Source organism: Bos grunniens, chromosome 21, assembly GCF_055505025.1.
Source record: "Bos grunniens cultivar Pamir isolate PY7600 chromosome 21, Bosgru_T2T1.0, whole genome shotgun sequence".
NCBI lineage: Eukaryota > Metazoa > Chordata > Mammalia > Artiodactyla > Bovidae > Bos > Bos grunniens.
In genome coordinates, this window is record NC_141185.1 from 27,657,403 (window position 1) to 27,673,124 (window position 15,722).

The 15,722-nt window shown below is 40.7% G+C and overlaps 1 protein-coding gene across 5 annotated transcripts in view; it reads right to left on the reverse strand.

Moving 5' to 3' along the window:
• The window catches only part of AKAP6 (A-kinase anchoring protein 6), a 599,671-nt gene that overhangs the window by 290,782 nt on the left and 293,167 nt on the right, over positions 1–15,722 (reverse strand). For all 5 annotated transcript variants that reach the window (XM_086363674.1, XM_086363676.1, XM_086363675.1 and 2 more), the window contains one exon: positions 3,615–3,866. In XM_086363674.1, coding sequence (XP_086219800.1) covers positions 3,615–3,866 — 252 coding nt within the window. The remainder of the gene's footprint in view (positions 1–3,614; positions 3,867–15,722) is intronic.

Genomic DNA, 15,722 nt, shown 5'->3' on the forward strand with positions numbered 1-15,722 from the left:
CGCCAGGCCTCCCGGTCCTTCACTATCTCCAGGAGTTTCCTCAAACTCATGTCCATTGAGTCAGTGATGCCATCCAACCATCTCACCCTCTGTCATCCCCTTCTCCTCCTACCTTCAATCTTTTCAGCATCAGGATCTTTTCCAATGAGTCGGCTCTTGGCATCAGGTGGCCAAAGTACTGGAGCTTCAGCTTCAGCATCAGTCCTTCCAATGAATATTCAGGATTGATTTCCTTTAGGATTCACTGGTTTGATTTCCTTGCAGTTCAAGGGACTCTCAAGAGTCTTCTCCAACACCACAGTTCAAAAGCATCAATTCTTCAGTGCTCAGCCTTCTTTATGGTCCAACTCTCACATCCATACATGACTACTGGAAAAACTGTAGCTTTGACTAGATGGATCTTTGTCAGCAAAGTAATGTCTCTGCTTTTAATATGCTGTCTAGGTTGGTCATAGCTTTTCTTCCAAGGAGCAAGCGTCTTTTAATTTCATGGCTTCAGTCACCATCTGCAGTGATTTTGGAGCCCCCCAAAATAAAGTCTGTCACTGTTTCCACTGTTTCCCCATCTATTTGCCATGAAGCAATGGGACTGGATGTCATGATCTTAAGTTTTTTGAATGTTGAGTTTTAAACCAGCTTTTTCACTCTCCTCTTTTACCTTCATCAAGAGGTTCTTTAGTTCCTCTTTGCTTTCTGCCATAAGGGTGGTGTCATCTGCGTATATGAGGTTGATTGATATTTCTCCCGGCAATCTTGATTCCAGCTTGTGCTTCATCCAGCCTGGCATTTCGCATGATGTTCCCTGCGTATAAGCTAAATAAGAATAAGCAGTGTGACAATATACAGCCTTGACATACTCCTTTCCCAATATGGAACCAGTCTATTGTTCCATGTCTGGTTTAATTGCTGCTTCTTGACCTGCCTACAGGTTTCGCAGGAGGCAGGTAAGATGGTTTGGTTCTCCCGTCTCTTGAAGAATTTTCCACAGTTTGTTGTGATCCACATAGTCAAAGGCTTTAGCGTAGTCAAAGAAGCAGAAGTAGATGTTTTCCTGGAATTCTCTTGCTTTTTCTATGATCCAATGGACATTGGCAATTTGATCTCTGGTCCTCTGCCTTTCCTAAATCCAGCTTGTACATCTGGAAGTTCTTGGTTCATGCACTGTTGAAGCCTAGCTTGGAAAATTTTGAGCACTACTTTGCTAGCATGTGAAATGAGTACAAATGTGCAGTAGTTTGAACTTTCTTTGTCATAGCACTTCTTTAATAATTTAAATAAATGAATATGTAAAATGAATTGGTTTGACTCAATTATTTCCAATGTCCCTTCTAGTGGTAGAAAGTGGACAGGTCTAATGACTAATCAATATGGGATGTTGACAGAATGAGGCGAATACATGGGTAAGAACAAACAAGCAAGAAAGAATGTATAGATTGGAGATACCAAGAGATATCTAAAGTAAGATCTCTTCAGAGTTTAGACAAAACCTTCCCATATCTGATCTCCACCTCATTAGCATACAATGCCTCGTAACAACAGATTTAGGGCAGAGTTGACTAGTTTTGGATTATTTTCTGTTAATTGGATTATAATTTCTTGGGCTTCCCAGATGGTGCTAGTGGTAAAGTACAGGCCTGCCAGTGCAGGAGACGTAAGAGATGCAGGTTCGATCCCTGGGTAGGGAAGATCCCCTGGAGGAGAGCTTGACAACGCACTCCCATATTCTTGCCTGAAGAATGCCATGGGTAGAGGAACCTGGAAGGCTACAGCCCATAGGGTTGCAAAGAGTCAGACACGACTAAAGTGACTCAGCACACATGCATGCATAGTTGCTTAGTTTAGAGTTCTTTGTAGTTTCCCATAACCACAAGAATTCCAACCGAGGACCCTCTAGGGATCCCACTTGGGAGGGATGGCATCTGGGGACTAACACACACCTACATACTCATCCCACAGTTTTAAGAGGAACCCTGCCAAAGACTGTATCATGTCCTTCATTGCCACTTTATCCAGAAAAGCTAAATGAAAACAGACTGTGCCTTAAAGTTAGAAGTGAGCCCAGTAGATTTTCATTCCCATAAACTTCTAGGACCTGTTGGGAATTTTCCACAGCAAGAGCATCATTAAGAAAACAATAATCAACAAGTATAAATCATCTATGAGAAGCCCAGATTTGTTTTGTGCTGTTGATAATGTTGGAGCCACTAACACATTAATAAATTAATGAGCTATGGAGCACTCTTTATAAGGCCTTTTAGTCTTATATATTTATATAAATGCCTTTTATACTTGTATAATACATATTTTCCATAAAATCAACAGCAGAGCACTAAACTGGGTGTCAAGAGCCAAGGGACTATATATACACACACACACTCTATATGTATCCATACATGGTATCTATCTATACATACACACACATATATATACACACACACACTCTATAGGTATCCATACATGGTATCTATCTATACATACACACACATATATATACACACACACACTCTATATGTATCCATACATGGTATCTATCTATACATACACACACATATATATAGCCCCTACTTAGCTAGCACAATACCTCCGTGTGTGTGTTGCTTTTATTTGGGAATAGGAGAGTTTACTTGGATTTAACTTTACAGTGTTCATTCTTAAACTATGCATCAAGATTAATAACAATAAACTCTCCAAACTGTGCTTACTATGAGTACAAAAGAATCTAAGTATACTGGTTGTGCAAAATTCTAAAGCCCATATGACTCACTGCAACCAGAATGATTTTTCTAAAGCATGAACTGAATCATATCAATTCCCTGAACAAACTCTTCTGTTATCCTCAAAATAAAGTCCACTTCTCTTAATATGACTTTTTAATATAGCTTTTCATCTTTATGATATGACCTCGCTCACATATTAGTTCAAATGCAGCTTCCTGGTCCTTTGAGCTTTTTGCTCTCTGATATTATCCTTCTCTCTCTTACCTCTGAATCTTTATGTAATTCCTTCTGTCTAGAACAGTTTCTGCCTTCATTCATCAGTTTAATCCTGCTTCTTCTTCAGGTCTCAGGTTAGACTCGCGTCTCCTGGAAAGCCTCCCTGCCTGAATTAGATGCCCCTTCTCTGACCTCCAGTGGCTTCACATAGACCATTGTATCTGCATGTAAATCATGCAGACCAGAGTCTGGTCTTCATGTCTGCCCACTTGTCTCTATCCCCCACTAATCTCAGCCCTTTAAAAACAAAGATCATGCTTTGATCATGATTATATTCTTAGCACCTAATGCCTGGCCCACAGTAAGCACTCAATAAATATTTATAAAATAGTTGAACAAGGAACAGGATGTCAGGCTAGCACCAAAAGCTACAGGTGATATCTATGCAAACTACCAGGTGTGAGTTAACTCTGGTTCATAGCTTCATTCATTCATCATAGCCTCTGGTCGATAGATTTATTTATTCACCATCGCCTCCCATCACTATACCTAGTTTCAAAGCCCAGCTTAGGACCTGCTTATTTACTTATAAATAATTCCTATCCCGCACATCTGAACTGAAAACATTCTCAAATAGTCACACTTGATGATGCATTACGTGGCTTCCAGGAAAACACCCACCTCCTTTGTCTCTTCGGAGAAAGCCTGCAGAATGTCCGTCTGTCTGGTGTAGTTGCCATTGGCGTCCTGCAGACCCTGCAGAATGCGCTCCCGCAGAACAAGCACTGAGACGCGGAGTTGGTGCCAGAGCAGCTGCACAGCGTGGATGTCCACGATCACGTTGACGGAGTAGGACAGCAGCTTCAGGGAGAACTCTGTTTCAAGGAGGGCATGGATCTGCTCGACATGATCAGAAATATCTTCACAAATGTCCTGCAATAAAGGAAAGCGAATATATGATGACTCTTTTGCCTTAACCTGGGGTGCTGTGCTCTGCTTAGTCACTTAGTCATGTCTGACTCTCTGTGACCCTATGGACCCATCAGGCTCTTCGGTCCATGGGATTCTCCAGACAAGAATACTGGAGTGGGTTGCTATGCCCTCCTCCAGAGAATCTTCCCTGGGGAGGAGAATAGTAAAAAAGTCACTTCTTTTTTTTTTTTTTTTTACACATTAATAATTTATTTTATCAAGTGGTACAACCAACACTATAAATCGGTTTTAGAACATTTTCATCTCTTTAATAAGATCTTTACTTGACACCAATGATCAGGGCCAACAGGTCAAGGGAGCACATGCTGAGTAGAGGCCTTTGTTTCAATTCAGATACACAGTCACAGGGGCTTTCCAGCTGGTGCTAGTGGTAAAGAACCCGCCTGCCAATGCAGGAGACGCAGGTTCAATCCCTTCCCCGCTGGGAAGATCCTCTGGAGGAGGGCATGGCAACCCACTCCAGTATTCTTGGCCTGGAGAATCCCATGGACTGAGGAGCCTGGTGGTCTACAGTCCATAGGGTTGCACAGAGTTGGGACACAACTGAAGTGACTTAGCAAAGAGTCACAGGCCATATTCCCAGGCCCTGGGGCTTCAGTGCAAGCAGGTAAGTTGATCATTTCCAAGACACAAATAAGCTACTATTTTTTCAGATACCCACACTGAAAGTTCAGCCAAGGTAAGAGGTTACCTCACAAATCCAACCTCTGTTCTCTGTATTTACTGTTAGTTTGGGATTCAGGTAAGGGATCCAACAGGGTTTCTCTTTGCTACTGGTGGGCTCCACCAAACACAAAATATCTCAGAACAGAAGCATCCTCCTGACACCTAGGGCTTCCCTGATAGCTCAGTTGGTAAAGAATCCGCCTGCAACACAGGAGACCCCAGTTTGATTCCTGGATCAGGAAGATCTGCTGGAGAAGGGATAGGCTATTCACCCCAGTATTCTTGGGCTTCCTTTGTGGCTCCCGCATTTCCTGCAATGTGGGAAACCTGGGTTCAATCCCTGGGTAGGGAAGATCCCCTGGAGAAGGGACAGGCTACCCACTCCAGTATTCTGGCCTGGAGAATTCCATGGACTGTATAGTCATGACAGGACTATACAGTCAGACACTGAGCAACTTTCACTCACTCTCCTGACACTTAGCATGAAGAAAAATGGGCTAGAACGTGGGCTTCAAGAAACTCCCAGACATTCTCAGTGAGCCATGGGGTCTTCACTGTAAGGGACGACTGTCACATTCCCACAGGGATACAACTTACAGTTAAATTTGTAATGGATATCCACACTTTGCAAACAAAATCACTCTTAAGACGGAATACCAGAGAAATCCCAAGAGTAAAAACAGATACACTTTGGTTTTGTTTTTAAGACTCAGACATTGAAAATAAAAACACTACTATATTAAAGTTTCAATGTTCTCCCCACATACTATTAGGTAGGCATATTTTGTCTGATATGTCATTTGTTTCTACATTTTCATTGTGCTGTTAGAGGCCTGCAGCATGAAATAGGCAGCAACTCTGTAATATTTACTTGAACAATCGGACTCCATTAAGCATCAAAATGATGTAAATGTCAGTGAAAAGTGCTCAATTACTCATTTTTAGTTATGTATCAGTGATTTCTTTTAAATGGAGCTTTTATGATTTTTGTTAAAGCTAAAATTTTAAGATAGCATTTGGATTCTAAGGCCTATCTTGAGTATCAAAACAGTCATTCTGTACTGGAAATATAACCTTCCAATTTCATATAATTCAGTTACTTGTCAAAGAAAAACTAAAATGTAACCTGTATTTAACAATGTGTGCTAATAAGCAAAAAAAAAAAAACACTATTGAATAATGATGGAAAGTTGTGCTGAATTTTGAACAATAGTTATTGTACAATTTCAATAAATGCTTCAATATTAGGCCTTGAAATCTAAGACCTAATTGGTAATAGTGATATAAGCTGGTGATAATAACTTGAAACAGATTAAAAAGTTTGAACAAGCATTGGAGTTCTAATTAGGTAAACTTCTTAGAAAAGAATATGGGCCCATGGTCTTATGCAGACCAGGAGAGACTTGAAGCAAAAATTATACTACCATATTACATGTATATGAGAAGCAATCATAGCCAGATTAGCTAGCCTTTGCTGGCCTTCAGCAGAAAACAGCAGGCCTGTAACTATCATCAAATCTTCCATGTAGCTTGGGGTCTTAGCTGATGCTTGTCTGGGCATCCACTCCATTTACCCCCACAGCTCTTATTTCTGATCCTCAAACACCTCCCCAAAGCAAATGCCCTGCATCCTTTGCCCTGTCAAGATGCTCATTTCTGTGCAGCAGTGTTGCCTTGGGAAACGCCCTTCCTCCCACTGCTGACCTTTTCCAAATTCTTGTACTCTCCTGGGTAATACCCCACAATCCACTGTAAAAACACGCCTTAACTTCTTCACAAATGCTACCTCTACCTCCTGGTCTTACCCAAACTTGACTTTGCCCAAGGCTCCTGCTTCCTCCATCACTCTCCCAGAGGAGCCGCTCATTCTCCCAGGCCTGGACTGAGAGGGGGTAGGACAGGAGAGGGAGGGGGACCTGATGGGGCAAGAGCAGGCCTCAGTGCTGCTTTGCCACTTTCTGCTCATTACTCTTTTGCCCTCATATTAACACTCTTCTTTCTTCATAGGTGCCTACCATCTGCTAACCTTCCTGTCATCCTCTTTTACTGCTGTTATCTGCATTCTTCTCTCTCTTTCCGCTGCACTAAAGAATGCATCTGGTTCACAGTTTTCTTTCTTTTCCATATTGAGCATAACTGTTACCTTAGATAATGTCAACATTCACCTTGAGGAACAAACCAATACTCTAGGCTTGAATTTCCTTTACTCCACAGCTCCTAAGACCTTGGCGCCCACTGCACAGGGGCAACTCTCCACCACAGCTCCGCTCTGGACCTTGCTATCACTCCACCTGGGGAACAATATCAGGAAGCCCCTTGTGCCACCAACCTCTTTGTCCGACTTCTTTACTCCCATTCTCCCACTACAGGTGCTCTTCACCCTATCCAGGCCACCATTCCCTCCACTGCCTTTTCTCGTATGCCTCCTGCCTCCTAGCACAGCCTCTACAGTGATCACTTCAGCTACTCTGCCGATAGTGTTCTCAACTTCCTCACACTTTTTGGCTCCATGACTCAGAATTTGTGAGTGTCGGTCCCTTAGGCCCCATTATGATGCTACAGATGCAAAATATATGACATACCTCGGAGAGAAAAAGGTTGGGGAAACCCTTCTGCCACCTGCTCAGAACAGCTAAACAGGCATTTCTACACCCTCCCACGCCCATCCCCTTATACAAAAATTATATATATATAACCTGGGTACCATGAAACCTACATGCCAGAGCACATGCCATCTACTCTCTTTACACACACACATGGCTCCTTCATAATGGATGCAGGAATGTAGTCAGAGCCAGGTCATGGGTAAGGATGTCAGGCAAGTATCCAGGGGAAACTGCACAGAAAAGGCACCAAAGCATCCATGGTGCCAGTTAACTTAGGTTTCCATACCCTCCTCCTTAGTAACCGTGAAATGTGAACTGGTCCTGTTTCCACACATCAGGTTAAATATTTTCTTACTTAATTCACATACAGCACAGTAGCTCCTATGGCATTCAGAATCACAGCACAAAATGCATTGACTACATTATGTTTATCAACTGCCCGCTTCACTCAACAGCTGCTGCCGCCAGTCACTGAAACAGGACTCTCCTATGGTTACCTAGTAGCTGATACAAACACTGATGACCTGGGATTGTTTACAAATAAACTCCATCTGGTTGGCTCAGTGTTTTTCTTTTAATTTTATGTTTATGTGAGAGAGGTGCCTTTTTGGGGTAAGACTGTTGTATATGTATTTTCCGATTGTATCTTATGTCTTCCAGACAGATACAAGGCTTTTAAGACAACTGTTATATTTTTAACCAGTATCGCCAGTTTCCACCAGTGTGATATAGCAGTGAGGATGCCTTTTCTGCAAGTGCTCTGACTGCCTACTCTCCTAACTCTAAGCATAATTGCCAAGAATCCGGCTAACTCTCCCTCAGAGGGGATCTATTTGCTGCTTCATCATGAGGCCACCATGCTCACTCCCAACCATTCTCAAGACATCGTGATGGTTTCCTTGTGAAATTAAAAGTATCTGTAGATCAGCATTCTGCCAAAGTGTCCCAAACTGCCCATCTTCAAGGATCCCATAAGTATGAGAAGGGAAACCTGTCCTTCCAGCAACTTCCCTGCCCAGGTCCTAACACAACACTTGGCACCCCATTTCACGAAGTCCCACTGACGCAGCCATTCCCACTTCTCTTTGTTTCAAACCCCCCCCCCAGTAACTACAGCCTGCCTCTCCACAGGGACAAAGAGCAATCAGCAAACATTTCTGCCTTCTTCTACTACCCAAATCATGTTTCTTTCTCTTCCCCTCAAATAATTTCACCATTTCTCTCAAAACACTCTTGAGGTACATTTGTATAACTGCAGGACACATTCAGATGGTTTTTCTAAAACAAACATGAATTATAGCCTGCTTTTAAAGAACATGTCTCCCCACTCCCTCTTCCATCTTTTTTCCTATCAGAATTTTAAAAACCTTGAACCCTCATCTTATTCAGAGCATACCATTACATTTAAAATAGTTTTTATTTTCTAAAAGCAGTAAGCAAGAGATAAGCAAATATAAGATGTATTGTGTGTACCTATTTTAGTCTTACTGCAAAATGCCATGTCATCATGACTGCTCATTTTCTTTACTAGCAATTGTAGACATGAATGATTAAAAGTAAAGTGACTTTTACCCATATGTTCACCATATGTGTGCATGCTCATTAGAAAAAGCTGAGAAGAGATTCTTACCTAATACATGTACTTTGTATTTTAAAATGTAGATCAAGGGAATAGCAGTTACTTGTTTGAAAAACTCTGTAAGTGAACCATGTGAACTAGAACTTGCAAGTTTATGCAAAAAAATATTGCAGAGTATTAATGTCATCTTCAGTTGACTTTCAAAACAGTACTTTCTCCAAAAGACAGATTGATAGCTGTTCCTGTGATAAGGTATTTTTATTTCTGCCAAAGTAGACTACCTCCTCTTTTCTCCTTCCTCTCCACTTTTATAATGGTCCTAGTTTCTTTGTCACATTGAAAATGACTGTGAGTGATGAAGACTGGTGGGAGGGATGCTGAGACTCTAATCACCATAGTACTTCTCTCCAAAGTCTGAAGAGCTCTATGGTTGTTATCAGTGGTTATCCTTTTAATTACTAAAATTCCGCAAGTGTGAGGACTGAAATGAGATTATTAATGTGGAAATGATTTTTCTGTTATCATTAGCTGGTACTTATCCATCTCCCTCACTGTACTGTACTTTTCTGGAAGCAGGAAATGTGTCCTATTCATCTTTGCGCTGCTAGGACACTGCCATACAAGTGAGCACTGTTCAGAGGATGTTTGCAGAATTGGATTCAATTGGATAAAATATTGCTATTTCACAAATCAATGTAAAATCCTTAAAAAGCAAGCACTGATTTAGCTTCTTCCCCTAAGTATATCCACACTAATTAGTACTCTCTGCAAATGTAACTGATACTGAATTTTCTCTTGCTTTGATTAGAAGAGGTGACAAAAAAAAGCCTTTTGGTTAAAAATTGTGATTTTAAAAGACTCAGAGGGTTCACTGACAAAGATGCTGCTTTAAATTCTTAATCCCAGGTCCTGATTTATTTGAGATGAGAAAAATCCTGAGCAAAAAGACAAGATGAAAACTGGCAATTGCTACTGCACACTGGAAAACCTGTCTTCTCTAACTGAGCTATTGCTTAGTCACTTTCACATTCAGTGTTTTAGACAATAGTTCAAAATCAAAGTTCATTCACCAGTGAAAATGACAGCTGTGGCCTCAACACTCAACAGCTCATCTGGAAATGGCTCAGAAGGTCTGTACTTTCCCCAGGACATCTTTACAGAACTGACTTAAGGTAGAAATGGACAGAGAAGTCAGTTCGGTTCAGTCGCTCAGTTGTGTCCGACTCTTTGCAGCCCCATAGACTGCAGCATGCCAGGCTTCCCTGTCCATCACCAACTCCCAGAGCTTTTATACTCTAGTGCACGTGTTAATCATGCAGATTTCAAAGCCGCTCCTTTTGAAGAAAAATGGGACCAAGGAATCTGCATTTTATGAAGCATGCAGTGGCTATTATGACTGTGTTCTAAGCACCACACATCGATAAACACTGAGCCATAGACAGTGCTGCTGCTAAGTCGCTTCAGTCGTGTCCAACTCTGTGCAACCCCATAGACGGCAGCCCACCAGGCTCCCCTGTCCCTGGGATTCTCCAGGCAAGAACACTGGAGTGGGTTGCCATTTCTTTCTCCAATGCATGAAAGTGAAAAGTGAAAGTGAAGTTGCTCAGTCGTGTCCGACTTCGCAACCCCATGGACTGTAGCCCACCAGGCTCCTCTGTCCATGGGATTTTCCAGGCAAGAGTACTGGAGTGGGGTGCCATCACCTTCTCCAAAGCCAGCTGCTATACAACCATAAACACAAAACCTTCAGCAACTTGAAGGGTAGCCTGCCACGGACACTACACAGATATCTCTACTGGAGTACTTACATTCTTTGTGCTCCAGAACACAATTTCCCACAACCTTATTTATCCATCATGATAGACTCAGGCCATTATTCTTCCACCTTCCTATTCCCCTGAACTCCTGCAAACACACACACACACACACCTGCAGACATATGCATATTCCCTTGAGGCGCATTCCCATCTGGCTACACCACTGACTACTATCTCTTCATTCCAGTCACTTAAGATTTTACTTTCTAAAAATTTATCAAAACTTTTTGGCAATTTACATTTCTTTATCTGAGATGGGACTTTTCTAATAACTCGAAATTTTGGAGCATTTCAAGTTACAAATGGTCTTATAAATTTACCTACAAATACTTTCTCTTGATCTATTCATAAACACTCTTTATACTGGGAGAGTGTTCTATTTGGGATTTCATTGCTGACTCATAGTGTGACCTTGGAAAGGTCAACCTCTTTCTTAGATGCTTTTTATATATTTAGATCACTAAGAACATGGCACAGCTTCTAAGGATGTGTTTCTATGTCTTCCTCCCCCGCATAAATATATCCACAGCAACTAACTTGGCTGTTGATTTGTATTTAAACACCTACAGCATGCCTGCTGGAAGCTAACATTATAGACACAAGTTTTTAGATCTCACATCCGGAACAGGAAATGAAATCTCATAGTATTAGAGCCCCATGAAGAACTAATTTTAGGGGCCATGGTTCACAACCTGTGACTGAGATAACAAAAAATCCATATTCTGAAGCCAATACTACCCTTTTATGTAAATGGGAGTGCATGTTGTCAATTAACCTTCTAAAAATCTCTCATTGCCTCCCAAGAACCCAATAATTTCATTTCTAGGAACCTCTTCTAAGGCAGTAATGCATTTACCTACTGAAATGCTACCACAGAGTTATTTATAATGGTGAAAAAATCTAACAATCAAAAGAGAGGAGATTGGTTTAACGTGATGTGGTATCCCATACAATGAAAAAATACACAGATAAAATATGCATTCTGGATGTCAAGAAATATTGTTAAGTGAGACAAACTAAATTATATGAATTCTATTAAAAATTATAGTTGCATATACTCTCAAGGAGAGAACTGAAAAATACGTCAAAGCTGTTTGTTCATAGTATATTCTCTAGATGACAGCAATATAAATGATTTTAATGTTTTGTCTGCATATATTAAATTTTCTCTAGTAAATATACATTTCTTCTGTGAAAAAGTAAAGTAAAAGTTAACCAACAACAAAGAAGTTAGTTTCTATGGCAACAAGTAAAGGAATAAACAGTTATGCAGAGTAAGTAATATTTCGAATACAACATAAACAGAGTCAATATCACTGATTGAAGAAGATCAATGTCAGAGCAACAGGACCCCCTAAACCGTCAGCATTCTTTCTGTGTAGGGACAGACCTGTCACCTCTTTCACAGATAGCCTATCATCATTCTCTGAGGGCTCTATGTCAGGTGGCCAGGTGCTACAAGCTGAGTACTAACAAATAAATAACATGCCATTAATCAGTGGTTATTATACTCATATTATATTCATATCCTGAATATTCATTGGAATGTGAAGAACTGACTTATTGGAAAAGACCTTGATGCTGGGAAAGATTGAAAACAGGAAGAGAAGGGGATGACAGAGGATGAGATGGTTGGATGGCATCACTGACTCGATGGACATGAGTTTGAGTTAGCTCCAAGAGTTGGTGATGGACAGGGAGGCCTGGCGTGCTGCAGTCCACGAGGTCGCAAAGAGTTGAACACAACTGAGTGATTGAACTGAACTGAATCAGTGGTTATTAAGACTTTCAGCTCTGTTTTTATTCTCATTGCCTTTTTTAAAGCTTAGCAGAATTGATATAAAGATATAGGTAAGGAAAAGACATTAATCACCTGAAATGAGTGAGAATTTATGTATTAATCGCCCTCTCTCCCTTTTAATTTCATTGAATTGTTCCAGAGCACAACTACATAGATCATCAACCCTCTTCCATATTTTTATATAAACTCACCAGGGAGGGATGTTGCTGGGGACAGATTCCATTACTTAACAAAGTAAAACCTGTTCATCTCCAAGAGCGACCTCAATACTCTAGGATTCAGAATCTTCCACTTTCAAGATACTATAGTCTTTAGGTAATCACCAAGGAAGTGAAGACATCTAAAAGGAACTCAGTATTCCCTTGGGGGTATACTTTACATAACTGAAATATCAGTTCTCCACAACTGTTTGGGAATTACTGAAATACGAAATTTTTGCTAATTGATTTATATAAGTTTCTGTTTACTTCCATCAATGCAAATAATTTGTATTGGTGTGTTTGTTCTGTCTCTATGCTCATCCTTCCATCCACAGAACCACAAAGAGAAAAATGCAAACATCTAGCACATTTTCTGAAAAATCTAATGCTGAGCATCAGAGCCTCTGTTTTCATAAAATGAAAACACAGAATTCAGCTTATATCTTAGTTAAGAAAATCCATTTTTGTATTTTGCCTGCTCCCCGCTTGACTGACTCTCTGTATGGGAACTACTCTTCAGCAAGCACTAGACATACAAAGCAAGGCAAAAGTTATTGAATTCCAATAATGTGGTTTTAAATCTACCCTCATTGCCCTTTTCCAGAGGCCCCTTTGGGAAATAAAAATGGATCAGAATAACATATCTGACCACCAAGTGCAGCAACCATCCATTATTAATGTCCCAATGACACACCAAGATGAAAGACAGAGAAGCCATTCAAATAGTCATATAACAGTGATTCAGGCTTCCCAAAGGACATTGTACTTTACTTTTTAAATCAGCAACCAGCTGAGAAATAAATTCAATTTCAATTCACTTCCCAAACTTCCAGATTAATTTTACCTATAAAATCATTTTAACCTCATTGCTTACTTAGATTGACTATAAACTTAGTGAGGAAGAACTTTCTTTTCTCTTATTACACACACAGAATCCTATTCCTATCAAACAATAGGCAGAAAGCACACAAAAGGAAAAGTAGGACCTATAAATGAGCTCTGAGCAAGCACAATGACCAACCAAACCTCAGGTTAGTCCTTTGCACATTTATTCCGTGATTAATAAGCTCTTCCCAATAGCATCTTAAGTCTTAAACTTCTCTACCCTTAATTAACTGCAGACAGAAACCATTTTGTGAATGTCAAGTGAAAATTCAGATGTGTACAAGTAAATTAATGATGAGTTCAGTTCAGTTCAGTCGCTCAGTCATGGCTGGCTCTTTGTGACCCCACAAACTGCAGCACGCCAGGCCTCCCTGTCCATCACCAACTCCCAGAGTTTACCCAAACTCATGTTCATTGAGTCGGTGATGCCATCCAACCTTCTCATCCTCTGTCATCCCCTTCTCCTCCTGCCTGCAATCTTTCCTGGCATCAGGGTCTTTTCAAATGATTCAGCTCTTCACATCAGGTAGCCAAATATTGGAGTTTCAGCTTCAACATCAGTCCTTCCAGTGAACACCCAGGACTGATCTTCTTTAGGATGGACTGGTTGGATCTCCTTGCAGTCCAAGGGACTCTCAAGAGTCTTCTCCAACATTACAGTTCAAAAGCATCAATTCTTCTGCACTCAGCTTTCTTTATAGTCCAACCCTCACATCTATACATGACCACTGGAAAAACCATGGCCTTGACTAGACGGACCTTTGTTGACAAAGTAATGTCTCTGCTTTTTAATATGCTGATGAGTAATAAAATTAAAGAAATACAATACAAAGGGCAAATGACTTGGAGATACAGAAAATAACAGTAAGGAAAGGTGATACGAGAGATTTATAAGGATAAGGCAATTTACACTGTTTCTCCATGATTCAGATCTTACCTAGGTCCAAAAAGGAGGAGAGATGGAAGGTGGCTTACAGATAGCAAAGTTTACTGTTAAAGTTTGAAAAAGGACAGGAGGGAGGAAGATGAATAAGACACATAAAATGACACAGTTGCTGCATTCAAGCACTCAGTTCAGCTCTACTGAGGGAGAAAAAAACATGTGACCAGAAGTGGGTGGCTGAAGAAAAAGACCTGGTGTGGGGACTCTGAGACAGAAAGCAATTATCTCTAGCTAACACAAGAGGGGAGCAGTAGAGGATTTCTGTGAGTGGTGTGAACGAATGACCTGGAACATTCAAACACAGAAGATCCTGCTTCTTTGGAATTCCATGAAATCTTTCTGGCAATAACTCAGACTTTGAGCAGAAATCAGAAGCAAGGTTTCAATCAAGAGAGTCAGGTGCAGAGAGGCCTATCTACCCTGGATAATAGCTGAATTGAAATCAGAGAGAGAACATTGATAACAAGGAAATTTCTGAGGAAAATTTATCCCTGGTACTAGTGAAAAGTAGATTCTGTAATTAAACCCCATCCATAGTGCCTGTCCACTCATACTCTATAGAGGATTTGTGCTCCAGGTTTGCTCACACAAACATCAAGAAGGTTCTCACACTCCAAGCAGAGGGTACAAGGTATGTGTAGGGCGATTTCATCCCAAGAGACTCTTCTCCTCCTTTCTCCTGTAGGTTGGTACAAAGGTTAAGATCATCAGTGACCCTGAGGAGCCCTCTATATCAAAATGCCCCTGGGGTTTCATCACAGAGCAGCAAAGAATGAGGACTTGATCGGCCAGCCTGACTCATGATTTCCTTTTGCCAGAGTTGACATGAGAAAATAAACACACGCTTCCTTGAAATGGACAAACATTTCATCATCATATGATCAGAGCAAAGAGGCCATCTTGATGTTGAAAAAAGCACCTAATTATAATAGCATTCATTCTCTATACGTCAGTCTTAGGTGGAAACAATATGGACCACAGCTTAAGATCTATAAATAGGCTATCATAAACAAGTATGTGAGGAAAAAGTAGTAAGTACCCAAATATCTCTGGGAGACAGGACTGCAGGTCACTTTTTTCTTTAGGCTTTCCAGGTGGCTCAATGGGGAAAGAATTGGCCTGCAATGCAGAAGATGTGGGAAATGTGGGTTCAAACCTCAGGTCATTTTTTCTTTGTAGCCATATGTTTGCTTATATATTACAATTTAGTATAAGGAACATGGAATACTTTTTAAAAATAATCATTTGGTGGGTTTTTTTTTTCCTGCTTGTTTGGTCTTCAGCATACACACAGAGATC